Source organism: Dama dama, chromosome 19 (assembly GCF_033118175.1).
Source record: "Dama dama isolate Ldn47 chromosome 19, ASM3311817v1, whole genome shotgun sequence".
Lineage (NCBI taxonomy): Eukaryota > Metazoa > Chordata > Mammalia > Artiodactyla > Cervidae > Dama > Dama dama.
Genome location: NC_083699.1, coordinates 65,411,569 through 65,427,100, shown reverse-complemented (window position 1 = coordinate 65,427,100; position 15,532 = coordinate 65,411,569). Strand labels below are relative to the sequence as shown.

At 53.3% G+C, this 15,532-nt stretch overlaps 1 protein-coding gene across 4 annotated transcripts in view; it reads left to right on the top strand.

Moving 5' to 3' along the window:
- Positions 1 to 153: 153 nt before the first annotated feature.
- Positions 154 to 15,532, top strand: part of GALNT15 (polypeptide N-acetylgalactosaminyltransferase 15) — a 46,149-nt gene continuing 30,770 nt past the window's right edge. For 3 of the 4 annotated variants that reach the window (XR_009697007.1, XM_061167266.1, XM_061167267.1), the window contains exon 1: positions 154 to 1,334. Coding sequence is in view for 3 of the 4 variants with exons in the window: in XM_061167266.1 (XP_061023249.1) it covers positions 808 to 1,334 (527 nt within the window). In the remaining variant the exon portion in view is untranslated. The remainder of the gene's footprint in view (positions 1,335 to 15,532) is intronic. The other variant, XM_061167265.1, reaches the window with a different exon arrangement.

The following is a 15,532-nucleotide window of genomic DNA, read 5'->3' as shown; positions in this document are numbered from 1 at the left end:
AAGCGGGAATCCTCTCTCCCGCCCCTTTGGGTGGGGAGAGAAGCCTTCCTGGGATCAGATGCAGACCGGACCTCCCCGGGGTGTTCCCGCTGGGATTGGTCCCAGCAGCGCCAGTGTTTGTTTACCCGGGTCGCGTTCCCGGGAACAGTGAGGGCTTTAGGACCAGGGGCCGGGCGCCCGCCCGCCCGCCGGGCCCGCAGCGTCTTGGCCGAGCGCAGAGCGATGTTTGAAAGCAAATTAGGCTGCTCCGGCTTCACATCTGTGGATCCGACCTGACCTGAAGGGTCCAAAGGAGGACGGGGATCAGCTCTGCCGGACCGACACCTCCCGGCTCCCCGCAGACACCCCACAGCAACCTGACCCTTCATGCAAGCGGCGAGGGGGCTGGGAGCGAAACACGTGGGACTCGCCCCCTGAGCTGAAAGGAATTATTCTTTTTCCCAGAGAGGAAAAGGGTACCAGGGTTCAGTCTGAAGAACCCCCCCCCCCTCCCGCCTCGGCCCCCCCGTGGATGGGCTTTCGGAAGGCAATTAAAGACATCCGCTCAGAGAGGACCTGGGCTGGGACCTGGGTCCGTAGCTTTCTGAGTGGCAGCCGGTCTTACACACGCTGCTGGCAAGTGTCAGCTGCGGGGGGGAAAGGACCAGGTTAAGTGAGCTGGCAAAAATAGAAAAAGAAAAAAAAAAAAAAAAAACGCTTCCAAGTGGACCCAGGAAGCCAGGTTGTGCTGCCAGCGTGGAGGACCCCGGAGCGGGAGGAGACGGTGAAGTGGAACATGACCTGTTGCGTTTGGCAGCTCCCCGCAGCATGCTCGTAAGGAAGCGGCGCAGACACGGACCCTGCGGGCGGCAGGCGCTGCTCGCCCTCCTGGTGCTGGGGTGCGTGCTGCTGATGCTGGGGGCCCTGCACCCGCCCCCGCACGCCCTGCCCCGGGCGCCCCCAGTCCCCCAGGCGGCCGTGCGCAGCCCCCAGGCCGCCTACCGCCTGGACTTTGGGGACCCCCAGGAGTGGCTACTGGAGTCCGAGGAGGAGGACCAGGAGTACGGCCCCCTGCCGCCCCTCGTCTCCCTGCGGGAGGACCAGCTCCTGGTGGCCGTGGCCTCGCTCAGGGCCGGAAGGAACCGGAGCCGGGGCGGGCGAGGCGGCGGCTACCGGCTCATCCAGCGGCCGCACAAGCAGCAGGACGCGGCGGCCCCGGAGAGGGACTGGGCGGCCGAGGAGGAGGATGGGGAGGACGAGGCGGCGTCCGAAGAGGGGGAGCGGACCGCGCTCAGCCGGGAGGAGGCGCCCAGTGCCCGCAGCCCCGCGCATAGAGGGGGCTCGCGGCATCCGCTGTAAGTAAACCCCGGCCGCCCCTTCCCGGTTCCTGGAGGGGCGCAGACGCTCCGCCCGCCGCTCCCGCTGTGGCAGGCGGCGCTTCTCCAGGTGTGGTCCCCGGATCCACGGCATCACCTGGGGACTTCTTAGAGCCGCAGAGGCAGAAACCCCGGGTGCGGTCCGGCCGTCTGTCTTTAACCAGCCCTCCAAGGGAGACCCACCGTCCTAAAGACGGAGAGGGAGGAACTCTTCCCTGTCCCTTCTCTTCCCCACCGACCCGGGTTCCAGTCCTTCCGGCTCTGGATGGCTCTGGATCGCCGGTCAGCAGCATCTCTAACCCCGAGGGGCCTGGGAGCCGATGTTCCCCGAGACGCTTCCAGGGCTAAGTCACTCCAGCACAGTTAAATACTGTGATTGTTGGCTTGCTTTTCATTTGGATGAAAGTAACGACTGCAGTTAACATTTATGTGGATCTTGCCATTGCTTGGCTTTAATCAAAGAGCTTTTCATGTATCGACTGATAAAGGCCTTACAACTTAGCGAGACGGGTGCTAGCTCGGCTATCATGCCTATTTTATAGGTATGAACATGGAGGAGGAAATGGCAACCCACTCCAGTACTCTTGCCTGGAAAATGCAGAGGACGGAGGAGCCTGGTGGGCTACAGTCCATGGGGTCGCCAAGAGTGAGACACGACTGAGCGACTTCACTTTTTCACTTTCATGAGGCGCAGAGAGGCCAAGTGACTCGTCCACAGTCACACAGCTGGGAGGCGCCGAAGCAGGGATTTGCTCCAACCAGCCCGAGCCCCTCTCTACACTATGCCTTCCCCCTTAGCCCACTAGACGAGGTGGATCGCGCAGGACCCAGGAGCTAGAATACTGCGTTCATGCAGTCTGGCCTGGCAGGGTGGCTCCAACCACCTCCAGGACCAGCCCAGGAGGCAAGCTGGGAGGTCTGATGACCCACAAACTGTGCTCAGGGAGACGGTGGACTCATCCTGGAACCCCTGCGCTCCCCACCATCCCCAGCATCCGGGGGCAGGGCAGCTGGGTAGCCGGTGATCGGGTCCCTTCCCTGTAGGCACGGCTCTTCCCTGAGCCGGCAGAGTCTCCCAGGAAGCAAACCCACCCTCCGCGCCTCTGGGTGGGAGGGGCGGAGCGGGGCCGCAGGGGGCGGGGCCACGTCGTCCTCGGAGCCGACCCGGCTCCTGCGGCGCGGCTCCTTGCCTTCAGGAAAGGGCAGATGCGCAGACTCGACTTCAGCGCCTCGTCCAGGTCGCAAGCTCCCGCCCTGCGGCTCGTCTCCAGGTCTCAACCGAAACAGCTCCTTTCGGGAAACTCCCAGACCCCGCCAGGCCCGCCCTGTTGCCGTTTTGTGCTGCCGGCCGCTTTAATTCACAGCACTCGCTGCAGCTGAGGCTAAATGGTCCTCGATGTATTGGTTTATTCAGTGCCTGCGTCCCCTGCCGTGCGGTGGGCCTGGAGGCCCAGCACACAGCAAAGGAGCGATTGCTGAATGAGCCGGTATATCGTCTTCTAATTCCATGATGCATCTTTTCACTGGCCTAGAGCAAGAACGTTTTCCAACCAGACACACGGCCTCAATCAAGTCTGTGGCTGTGTGTGTGTGTGTGTGTGAGACTGGGTGTCTGCCTCGTGCAAGGTGAATGCACTGTGTTGGGTGGTAAATGGACGCTGTGCAAGTGTGTCGTGTGCAGTGTTAGCGGTGCGCGGGGTGTGATGTGCTGTCACGTACGCGTGCGTGTCTTCAGGGTGTCAGTGTTCATGTGTGTACACGTCATGATTGCATGACGTGTGCACACCTCACACATGTGGTGCACGTGGCCTTGTGTCTCTGTCGTGATGTGATGCTCAGGCGGCATGTTTTTGCGGTACGTGTGCACGCATATTGTGCTGTGACTGTGCTGCACATGTATGGTCCGTATGATGCGCCGTGTGAGTGGTGTGAAGCGCATGGGTGTGGCCCACCATGTATGGTACACGTGTGCATTATGTGTGCGGTGCCTGTGGCATGGAGTGCGCCTGCGCTTTGCGGGTGTGCACGCGTGTGTGCTGCGATGGACGGCTCGTTTGGCGTGTCCGTGTGGTCTGTGAGCATGTGTATTTGTTATGAGTTTGCTGCTCATGTGTATTGTGTGCGTGTGCCGAGTGTGTATTATAAATGCGTTGTGCAAGTGGTGCGTGTGTACTTTTGCCGGTGTGTCGTTGGTGTTGTGGCCTAAGTGCACGGCTGAGTGTTGTGCGTGTGCGGACCCCCTGTTATGCATGTGATGTGCATACGTGCATGTGTGCACGGGTGTGTGTGCACCACTCCCAGTCAGAGTGACCAGCTCTCCGAGTTTACCGGGCGTTCCTGTCCAGGAAGCCCCGTGGTCCCGGCCCGCCCGGCTGTCGGGCTGTCTCCCCTCCCCCGGCTGGCTCTTTCCGGTGGTGTGCGGCGCCCTCTCCCGGTTGCGGTCTGTCCCTGCAGCCGCGAGCCCGGCCCTGGGTCCCCAGCTCCCCTCCCCCAGGGGCACCTGGGGCGCTAGCGCCTCCCCCTCCTGGCGGGGCTCCCGGATGACAAGGGGTTCTCTGCAGAGTAAGGCCCCAACCCCACCTCCCTCCAGGGTGACAGGACTTTAAAACCGGCCCCAAACGCAGTCCTTTAAAGAACAGCCGTCTCAGAAGCACCTCTCCTATGTGTCTGAGGACACTCTATGTCCGCCAGGTTGCACAGAGAGCGCTTCTCAAATTCCAGCGTGTATGCAGATGGCTGGATGGCATCACCGACTCAATGGACATGGGTTTGAGTGGACTCCGGGAGCTGGTGATGGACAGGGAGGCCTGGCGTGCTGCGGTTCATGGGATCTCAAAGAGTCGGACACGACTGAGCGACTGAACTGACCAATACTGATGCAGATCCCCTGCGCATCTTGTCAAAGTGTGGAGTATGACATATTTGGCCAGGGGGGCTGCCCAAGGTGCAACATTTCTATCAGGCTCCAGGTTGGTCCCAGCACTGCTGATCCATAGACCACACTTTGGAGCAGCAAGGGGCTTTATCACTGGTTCCCAAATGTATGTGCATGTCAGATTCCTGCAGATTGCTTGTTTTAAAAAAAGTAGATTTTTCAGACGCCGTTGCTAGGAACTATCAGTGGTTTTGAGTTGCAGCCCAGCGACCTGAATTTTGACAAGTTGGTACTAGACAGTTGGGGGTGAGTGTGAAGCTGAATCTGCCTCTGTATTCTGACACTGAGTTAAATATTGGAGACAGAGTTTGGGGTCAAGTAAACAAGAAGAGCTTTATTGCTTTGCCAGGAAAAGGAGACCCCAGCAGGCTAATGCCCTCAAAACTGTGTGTCCCCCAACCTGGATGGGGCAGCGAGAAGGTTTATAGTAATGGTTCAAAGAGGGCGTCAGAAGCTCATGGACATTCTTCTAATTGGTTGTTAGTTGGGCTTCCCTGGTGGCTCAGTTGGTAAAGAATCCGCCTGCAATGTGGGAGACCTGGGTTCAATCCCTGGGTTGGGAAGGTCTGCTGGAGAAGGGAATGGCTACCCACTCCAGTACTCTGGCCTGGAGAATTCCATGGACTGTATAGTCCATGGGGTCACAAAGAGTTGGACACGACTGAGTGACTTTCCCTTTCACTAGGTAAGTAGGAGTCAGCATCTTTAACCCTCTGATTCCAACTGGTCTGGGGTCTACATGCTTGTGGGCAGTGTACAGTTAACTTCTCCCAGCTGGAGGGGGTTTCAGTTACTGCAAAACAGTGCAAAGGTATTACTGTGTGCATCCCTTGATGGGGACCCGGGACCCTGGCCTAAGGCTCCATGACTGTTCCTCTTGACTGTTTCTCCCTGCTCTCACGTCCCTCCCTTCTCCCCTAATTAACAACTGCTTGAATCCGCCTCTTGGCACTCAGGGAAGGTCACGGAGGCTGAATGAAGGCTGCTTCCTGTAATCAGATCAATGGGGGAGACAGAAAGTCTTCCTGCCCAGGAGGCCCACAGAGCCCTGCTGGGTGTGAAGTGGAGAGGCAGTGGGGTTCTGGATGTTTCCACAGAGGAGGTAGTACTGGGATTGGAAAATAGAGAGGGGAGGCAGAAAGGAATGCAGTCCCTTTCACGGTCCAGGGTTTGTACTTGAAGACAAATGACTGCTCAGCTGTAGCCGGCTATGCGCTACTTGCTTACGCCAACTTTGTGTTTATGCTTTGGTCTGGGTTTCCTTGGCTATACACCCACACATGACTAAGCCATACACCCATGGAACAGTGGCCCTGGGGTTGAATTCTGGACATCACCCCTTACTGTGTGACCTTGTGCGATCACTCAGCCTCCCTGAGCCTGTTTCTCCAACTGTAAAATGGTGATGACAGTAACACCCTCGCGAAGGGTTGTGATGAAAACAAGATGAGATGTGTGCGATTTCCCCTAGTGCTCAAGTCCAAACAGAAGACACCCTTGGCATATTCTCAAGGGTAGGACCGAGGAGTGAGGTGGAAAGAAGCTTGGAGAGCGCCCCCGAGGATTGCACACCACTGTCCTTTCTCTGACCCATGAATTATCTTCTGCCCCCTCCAGCTGCCGAATCCTCACAAACTTGGCAGCACTCGGAATTGCCGGGAAAGTCTTAAAAAGGACTCCTGCCCGGGTCCTGCTGGCAGGGATTCTTATATAGTCAGTCTGGGCTGAGGCCTGGGTGTCCCCTGGAGTTGTGACGTGTTGTCAAGGAGGAGGGGGTGTGGCCCTCACAGGGTCAGGTCGATTCCTGCCAGGAAGCCAGACACCGCAGGATGGCTCTGTCACCTGGGCTGCAGAAGAGGGCAGCTGCCAGGGCATCAGTAAATCTGAGCGGTGGGCCCGGCCCTAGGGCAAGTGAGGGGACCTCTGCTGATTTGGTAGGAGTTGGGGAGGGGGGCGGGTGTCAGTAACTGGGCAGAGATGAGAGGCTGAAGCCCAGCTAATCCCCCACCTGTAATGAGAGGGAAAACAAGCCAGGGTGTGTGGTGCCTGGCTGGTCAGCTCACAAAGGTACCCCGTGATCACCAAGCACCCCAAGTCCAGCAAAGCCACGGCCATGGAGGGCACCTCTCTGCATCTCCAGTCTGGATCCAGCCCCCACGAGGGGGCTGCGGTGTAGACTGTGCCGAGTGCCATCCTCTGAGTTGGAGCACGCAGTGCCCAGGGTGGGGGGGTCCTGCCTTGTGCTTCGAGGGTTTGATCAGAAGTGGTCAGCTTGCATCTGATCCTTTTTAATTACCAGTGAAAGTGAAAGTCACTCAGTTGTGTCTGACTCTTTGTGACCCTATGGACTATATAGTCCATGGAATTCTCCAGGCCAGAATACTGGAGTGGGTAGCTGTTCCCTTCTCCAGGGGATCTTCCCAGCCCAGGGATTGAACCCAGGTCTCCTGCAGTGCAGGCAGATGCTTTACCAGCTGAGCCACCGGGGAAAGCTGGTATTATTTACTCCAGGGCCACTCAAAGCGTGGGGCTTCAGACCTGCAACAATTGGAAATGCAGAGTCTCAGGTCCTCTCAGCCCTACTGCTGGAAAATCTGTCTCTAACAAGATTCCCAGGTGATTTATGTTCATGTCAAAGCTTGAGTAACGCTGATGAAGGTTACAGTTCACAGTGCTGCCTGCGTGTGAGAATCAACTGGAGGGTTTTATGAATGACTGTGGCCAGGCTCCTCCCCCCAGACTAACCAAGTGAACACAGCCCACAGGGACTCACTGTCTGACAGCCATCATTAGTCCAGGGCAAGGGAACCAGGATCAGAGCAAAGCCAGAGATGCCTGGAGCCCCTCGGAAGGAGGCTGGGAGATTTCCACAAAGAGAAGAGGATTGCGTGCACCTTGCGTGACTTGTCCCCTCCATGGGCAATGACAGGCTGGCAGCCGCAGCTTCATATGTAGGCTGCTTTGTCTGTCCCTCTAAGGCCGGGGTCCTCAACCCCCAGGCCACGGACTGGCACCGATCCATGCCCTGTTGGAAACCAGGCTGCACAATAGGAGGTGAGTGGTGGGCAGGCAAGCAAAGCTTCATCTGTATTTACAGTGGCCTCCCGCCATTCGCATTAGCACCTGAGCCTCGCCTCCTGTTAGATCAGGGGCCACATAAGATTCGCATAAAGTGAAAGTAGTGAAAGTGTTAGTCGTTCAGTCGTGTCCGACTCTGTGCGGCCCCATGGACTGTAGCCCACCAGGCTCCTCTGTCTATGGGGATTCTCCAAGCAAGAATACTGGAGTGGGTTTCCATGCCCTTCTCCAGGGGATCTTCCCGACCCAGGGATCGAATCTGAGTCTCCCACATTGCAGGCAGATTCTTTACCATCTGAGCCACCAGGGAAGCCCTAGATGCTCATAAGTGAAAGTGAAAGTCACTCAGTCATCTCCGACTCTTTGTGACCCCGTGGACTATACAGTCCATGGAATTCTCCAGGCCAGAATACTGGAATGGGTAGTCTTTCCCTTCTCCAGGGGATCGTCCCAACCCAGAGATCGAACCCAGGTCTCCCACACTGCAGGCAGATTCTTTATCAGCTGAGCCAGCAGGGAAGCCCAAGAATACTGGAGTGGATAGCCTATCCTTTCTCCAGGGGATCTTCCCAACCCAGGAATCGAACCGGTGTCTCCTGCATTGCAGGCAGATTCTTTACCAACTGAGGCATGAGAGAATCCCTAGATTCTCATAGAAGCACAATAAATGTAGTGTTGTTGAGTCTTCCCCAAACCATCCCCCTCTCCAGTCCATGGAAAAATAGTCTTCCATGAAATCGGCCCCTGATGCCAAAAAAGTTGGAGACCACTGCTCTAAAGCATCACCCCCAGGCCATGTCCCAGCAGCCCTGTGCCTGGAAATTGGGGTCTCCACAATGAGCTCCACCAATTAGGGGCACCAAGGGCTGAACCCAGGGGTTCTCATAGAATGCAGGGAATTTGTATCATTATCCTGTACCTATAGACAGCCAGCCTGTACACCTCTTGAGAGCAAGAACAGCATCCTCCTTCATTCACTGAATAAATATTTCTTTGTGCCCGCATACATTCGAAATCCCTTCCGTCATGCCCAGCTCTGAGTGTTTGGTTAGCAACTGTTGAAGGTGGGAAGGTGAGCACGCCCCAGCCCCACCCCTGAGGAGCTTGGGGTACCCTGAGGGCTGCAGGCAAGCAACCAGCTGCGACATAGGTGGGGTCAGGGCTAAGACAGGGAAGCCCATGTCAGTGGGGGACCTCAACTGATTTGGTAGGAGCTGTGGAGGGACTTAGTATGCATGGGAGTCAGGAACTCCAAACCAGCTTCAGAAAATCCAGCAGATACCTTTCTACTCTGGCCAGGCAAGGGGAGGGCGGACAAGGGTTTGCGTCATAGCCCGGCCATCTGGGGCATGGCTGTGACTCCTTTTCTTCAGAATCAGCCTCCAAATGTATGTTCTGAGGTCATGGGGAACCCCGGAGCTGCAGGAAGCCGGGGCATGCATCTGTGTGTCAGCACAGACCCAGGCTCTTCTGATCTCCGAGTGTGAAGTTTGTGTACATTGAGCAGCTCTCCTGAGCCATAATGATCCCTGGATTAGAGGGGAGTCTCAGCCTGTCTATGTTGGCTAATTAGGGGATATAATAGTGGAGCCAAGATTCAGAGCCACATTGATTTGGTTCCAAAGCCCTGGGCCCTTCCTTCCTCCCTGCTGCCGCTCAGAAAGGGGACAAGTGAGCTCGGGTGGGCTTTCGGACACTTGCGTGATGTCCACACACTGAGAGAGTAAAATATGCACCAGGTGTTTGGTTGAAGGACAAAGAAAGCGGCGCCATCACTTAATAATAAAAGCAAGTGTTTCTTGTGGGAGCACCTCATTGGAACTGGTCACATTCGAGCATTGCTTCTCGGGGTCCAAGAGCTGTTTCTCTGCCCTGCCTCACCCATCCCCCTGGCAAAGCCGTGGTTCTGACTGAGCAGGAAAAAACCCGCTTGACAGAAAAAACGCCGGTCACCCCAGGAGGGGAAGGGACTTGCCCAGGGCCCCTGCATGGACCACTTACCTTTGCTCTCTTTTTTGCCTTCTACCTACTGTATTCCCCTGAAGGACTTGAAGATACATCATGAAACAGCAAATTGCTCCTAACATCCTGTTTAGTCAAGATAAAGGGAAGCGTACTTGGGAAAATCTTTCTTTCCATTCCTGGTACACGCCAAGCCCCTGCCCACCTCCAGTCCTTAGCAGAGGCTGTGACATCCTCCAGGAGCACCGTTCCCCACCAGGCACCTTCTCAAACTGTGTCCTGCCCACCCTCAGGTCCTGGCTTCAGCTGTTGAATAATTCTTTGGTTTTCTATTTAATGGGATATAAAGTCCACGACATCAGAGACTCTCTGAGTTTGGGTTCCCCCCAAGGCAGACCCCAAGGCAAGGATTTGTTTTGTCCCTGGTGCCAGGGAGCCCTGCTGGGGGGCTGGGACGGTGAGGCAGGGAATAGGAGGCAGCCGACGAACAGCAGGCTTGCAGGCGGTTACCTCTGTGGGAAGCTGGGGCTCTGCCCCGCGGGGGCACCTGGTGATGCCACCTTGCTGCCCCTCGCTTAGGGTCTGGGTTTGCTGGATATGAATACACTGACTCCTTTTAGGCGCCGACTGAGGGCAGCTCCCAGAGTTGGAGGAGGTTACTCTGCAGCTCTTCAGGAGCTGGTGCTTAAGGAGAACGTCTCTGGCCGTCAGAGAAAACCGCCAGACAATTGAAAGTCGGGCTGTGCTGTACTCTAGGATATCCCCCAGGGGATACGGGCGGGAGCATCACACGACTCTGCTTCAAGGCTTTTATCTACCACGACTTCCCTACATATGAACAAGTTTCGTTCCAAGAGCACATTCCTAAGTCCAATTTGTTCGCAAGTCCAACAAAGTTAGCCTAGGTACCCAATGAACAAAATGGGCTACATAGAACTGTTCAATTCAGTTGAGTCGCTCAGTCGTGTCTGACTCTTTGTGACCCCATGGACTGCAGCATGCCAGGCCTCTCTGTCCATCATCAACTCCTGGAGTTTACTCAAACTCATGTCCATTGAGTCAGTGATGCCATCCAATGAGGATGAGATGGTCGGATGGCATCACTGACTCAGTAGTACTGTACTGTAACAGGCTTATAATACTTTTCACACAAATAATACATTAAAAAATCACAAAAATAAGGAAAACGTTCCTACTCTTATGGGGCAGTACCTTGAAGGGTACAGAAGTCCAGTGCAACAGCTGTCACACAGGGGCTGGTGTTGGTGGACAGGCAAGAAGGGTTGCTGACTGGAGGAGACCGGAGGTGGGCAACGGTAGAGCTGAAGGGTCATCAGCCTTGGGAGACGGAGGGCAAGCTGCAATGTCGCCCACCCCTGACGCTAACGGCACAGGATCTGCTTCCTTGTTGGAATCAGATGCACATTCACATCTTTGAAAGTTTACAACTTGAAGATTCATATGGAGGGGACTTATTGTATTTAATCCACCTCCCAGTAGTAGTAGGTTGTCAGTCAATAACTGTTATATGACTGGATAGGAAATGGAAAGTTGAGATGAAAGAGAAAGTTAGAATGAGAATAGGCAATCAAGGGCTGGTGAAGTGGAAGTCGCTCAGTCGTGTCCGACTCTTTGCAACTCCAGGGACCATACAGTCCCGTGGAATTCTTCAGGCCAGAATACTGGAGTGGGTAGCCTTTCCCTTCTCCAGGGGATCTTCCCAACCCAGAGATTGAACCCAGGTGTCCCGCATTGCAGGCAGATTCTTAACCAGCTGAGTCACCATTTTCTTACTCTGGGCTTCCTGGTGGCCAAAGTGAAAAGGGAAACACCATAAATATCGAAACCCTTGCTGCTCAGGAGGAGGACACACACCAGGTCCTCAAAGGAGGAAAGGATTTTCCTGGGACTTCTATCTTGAGAAAATTTCCCTCCAGAGTTGTGTGTGAGGATAGAAAGTGCTGGAGGAGACCTTGCCTCCACAGGTGTTACAGTGACCGTAACACAAAGCAATTCTCATGAAAAGCTTTCTTTCACTGTTCTCTGAGAAAAGCTGAGAGCATGGTGCCAAGCAAGACTCCACAGAAGCAAGTTTCTCAGGCAGCCAAGACAGTGGGATCAAGAGAAGTTGCTTTCTGAGGACTTTACTAAATCAGTGTAGATAGCCCAGAAAAGCTTTCTTTCACTGTTCTCTGAGAAAAGCTGAGAGCATGGTGCCAAGCAAGACTCCACAGAAGCAAGTTTCTCAGGCAGCCAAGACAGTGGGATCAAGAGAAGTTGCTTTCTGAGGACTTTACTAAATCAGTGTAGATAGCCCAGAGCATTTGGTGAAACAAATGTGTTCTTCAAATAATCCCCTCCCATCACAGTCACTGGAACACAGGCTTTATGACTGAATCCACAACATTCTGTTAGCACTTCAGTCTAAGATGCCAATATACGTACACTGGTCAAGAGCACAAGATTTAGAGTCACACTGACCATCAGCTATTTGCTGTGCATGCAGGCATGCTAAAGCACTTTAGTCATGCCTGACTCTCTGCAATCCCATCGACTGTGGCCCACCAGGCTCCTCTGTCCCTGGGATTCTCCAGGCAAGGATACTGGAATGGGTTGCCATGCCCTCCTCCAAGGGATCTTCTTGACCTAGGGTTCAAACCAGAGTCTCCTGCAGCTCCTGCATTGCAGGCAACTTCTTTACCACTGAGCCACCGAGCTCAAAGCCCCATCTGCCCCCGTTTGCCCCTGTTTGCCCCCGTTTGCCATGCAACTTTAAGCAGGTCACTGAAGGTCTTTGGGTTCTAGTTTTCTCATCTTTAGAATGGACTATGTATGCCTCATCTAGTGCTACATACATACAACCTCAACATTTAGTGACTTACAAAATAAGTAAATTGGGCTTCATAAAATTTTTAAATTATGTGCTTCAAGAAAGTAAAAAGACAATCCAGAAATGGTAGAAAGTATTTGCAGATCATATATCTGATTAGGGACTTGCATCAGAATATAGCAATAGCCCTCATAATAAAAATAAAAAGATATCCTACTTAAAAATAGGCAAAGGATTTGAATAGACATTTCTCCAAATAATGCAGAGGAAATTACCAAAAAGTACACGAGCTGATGCTCAGATCATTAGTCAGTGGAGAAATGCAAATCAGAACCACAATGAGGCACCATTTCAGCACCACTGAAATGACTAAAATTTAAAAAAAAAAAGACGATAGCAAGTGCTGACAAGGCTGTAACGAAGTTGCTGGAGTATAAAATGGTGCAGTTGCTTTGGAATACAGTTTGGCAATTCCTCAAAATATCAGCATTCATTTACCGCATAGCTCAACAACGCCAGTTCTAGGTGTATACCCAAGAGAATTCGAAACACATGTTCACATGAAAATTACACATGAATGTTCATAGCAGCACCACTCATAATAACCAAAAATGGAAATACTCAAATGCCCATCAGCTGGTGAATGGATAAAATGAGGTCTACTCAAACAACGGAACAATATTCGTCAGTAAAGAGGAGTGAAGTACTGATACATGCTTCAAACAACAAACCTTGAAAACATTGCAAAGTGAAGGAAGCCAGACACGAAAGGCGACAGATTATATGATTCCATTTACATCAGGTTTTTAATCTTCCCATAGTCCTTAACAGTCACTGTACATCTTATCCGCATTTTATGGATGAAGAAGCTGAAACCTAGAGAGCTAGTCAGGCTCTTGGAAGGCTTGCAGGAAATGATAATCAACAGCCTCTATCTGAAGGTTACTTATGAGTAGGGCACTGGCCTAAGCACTTTATATGAATTCACTCATTTGCTCCTTGCAACAAACCCATTTTTCAGATTAAAAAATTAAGAGTAAACTGCCTGCTTGAAAAGGACTTGCTGGAATCAAAAAGATTCTGAAAAATAAGCACTGGTAACTATAGAAGTGACTGGGCCTGTGGATCTGGAAACTGTTGAAGGATGGCTATCAGCCAGCTTGTGTCTCTCGTCCAAGTCACATAAGGACAGTTCTGGGATTTGAACTCAGTGGCAGAGTTTGATATGCGCTCTTCCTAAGCATCACTGACTCGATGGACATGAGTTTGAGCAAGCTCTGGGAGTTGGTGATGGACAGGGAAGCCTGGCGTGCTGCAATCCATGGGGTCGCAGAGAGTTGGACACGACTGAGCGTCTGCACTGAACTGAACTTCCTAAGATTCCCTCAACTGTCAGGGTGTTGGAGCTCTCAGGGAATCCCCTCCCACACCCCCTCTGCCCCTGTGCTACCATGTGGACCAGTATAGCCACCCCCATGAGATTCGGTGCTGCCCAGAGGCTGATGAGGCCATCCCTGGAGTGATGACGTTGGACCCCAGAAGCCCAGGCATGTATCCGGAGCCTCTTCCTTCCATAGGGGTCTACACAGCCTGCTCGGCCCATAGCCCCCTGTTCTCGCTCACTCCACGCCCCAGAAACATAAGAATCAATCCTGGCTCCTCTGAAGAGCATCTCGCGGGCCCTGAGACACAGGCCTCACCAAAGCTCTGTCTCGGATATTCTGTGCTGCTCTCAGAGCCTCTGTGGGAGAGCTGGCCTGCCCCCAGCAGCCCACGCCGGTCCTCCTGGGAGCATCACGTTGCCACCGTGATTATTTTCAGCTCACAGCCCCAGCAGCTCTGTGGTTGCCTGAAGAGGTATTCCAGGGCCATCTGCTTATGTCCTGAAGACGTGTGAGCATCTTTCCCTGGAGCACGTGAAGGGTCCTCTCTGAGCTGCTGCCAGATGCCCGCCTCCACGGCTCAGGGAGCCCCCTGCCCGACCCTTAGCCTTGAAGAGTTTTCCAAAGCTCGCTTGCTTTTCAAAGTCCTCGAAGCCGGTTGAGTTCACCCCAGCCACGCACCTTCCCTGTCATCTCTTCACCCCTCTCTCTCTCCAGGAAGACAGAACACAATTCTCTCTGCTCATAAAACCTAGAAAACTCTGGAACAGGACGTGGAGGGAGAAGAGGACAGTGCTATGAGATTCTCTTCGAAAACCCTGCTCCCCTGATTTGTCCTCATCCCTTCTCCCTGTTCTATGCAACGGGCTCTCTGAAGAGTCAGGAGCACAGAATTTCAATGCTTGCCAGAGCCTTTGGGATCCATCCTGCAGTAGTAATATCTCTTCTGATGAAGGCAGTGAATGCAGAGCGCTCACTCAGGGCCAGCACCATTCTTTTTATTATTATTATTGGAGTCTAGTTACTTTACAATGTTGTGTTGGTTTCTGTTATACAGCAAAGTAAATCAGCTATGAGTGAGTGAGTGAGTGAGTGAGTGAAAGTCGCTCAGTCCTGTCCGACTCCTTGCGAGCCCATGGACTATACAGTCAATGCAATTCTCCAGGCCAGAATACTGGAGGGGTAGCCTTTCCCTTCTCCAGGAGATCTTCCCAATTGGGACTGTACAGTCCATAGGCTTGCAAAGAGTCAGACAGAACTGAGCACCTTTCACTTTCACTACAAGGACACATGTGCACGCACGCACGCATACACACACACACACACACACACAGGTGTTGTTTCCTGTCCTCATATTCTATGGATTGGGGTAGAGCAAGGAGTCACTCCCTTGGGATGGTGCGGCTGTGTTCTGAGGTGATGGACTTCAGTCCCTCTGAACCTACACCCGTGAGAATCCCATATGCAGGCCTCTTTGTCCCCAGCTCCTCTCCTATCTGACCTGGAAAACAGCCATCATGCAAGCAACTGCCCAAATAATGTTTTGGGGTTTTTTCTGCATCCACTGGGTTCACTGTGGCAAGATTTCTTTTCAGTAGCCATTGGGGGCCCCTGTGTCTAGGACCCTTGGGTTTGCCAATCCTGGTATTATTCCACTTCTGGTGTGTTATTTGAATAGCCCTGAAATCAAGCTGCAAAAGTTCATGTATAGGTCACTATTTTGTTCATCTTGGGGATGCTTCTAAGAATACGTCATCTCTTTAAGAGGGCCTTCTTTCTAAAGTCCACAGGAACTTCTCTTTTTAAATTTTCTTTATTTATTTATTGCTGCACTGGGTCTTCACAGCAATGCAGGCTTGTCTCTCTCTAGTTGCCATGAGTGGGTTTCTCATTGTGGAGGCTTCCCTTGTTGTGGTTCCCGGGCTTGAGAGCACAGCTCAGTAGTTGTGGCGCTTGGGCTTAGATGGGCTTCCCCTGTGGCTCAGTTGGA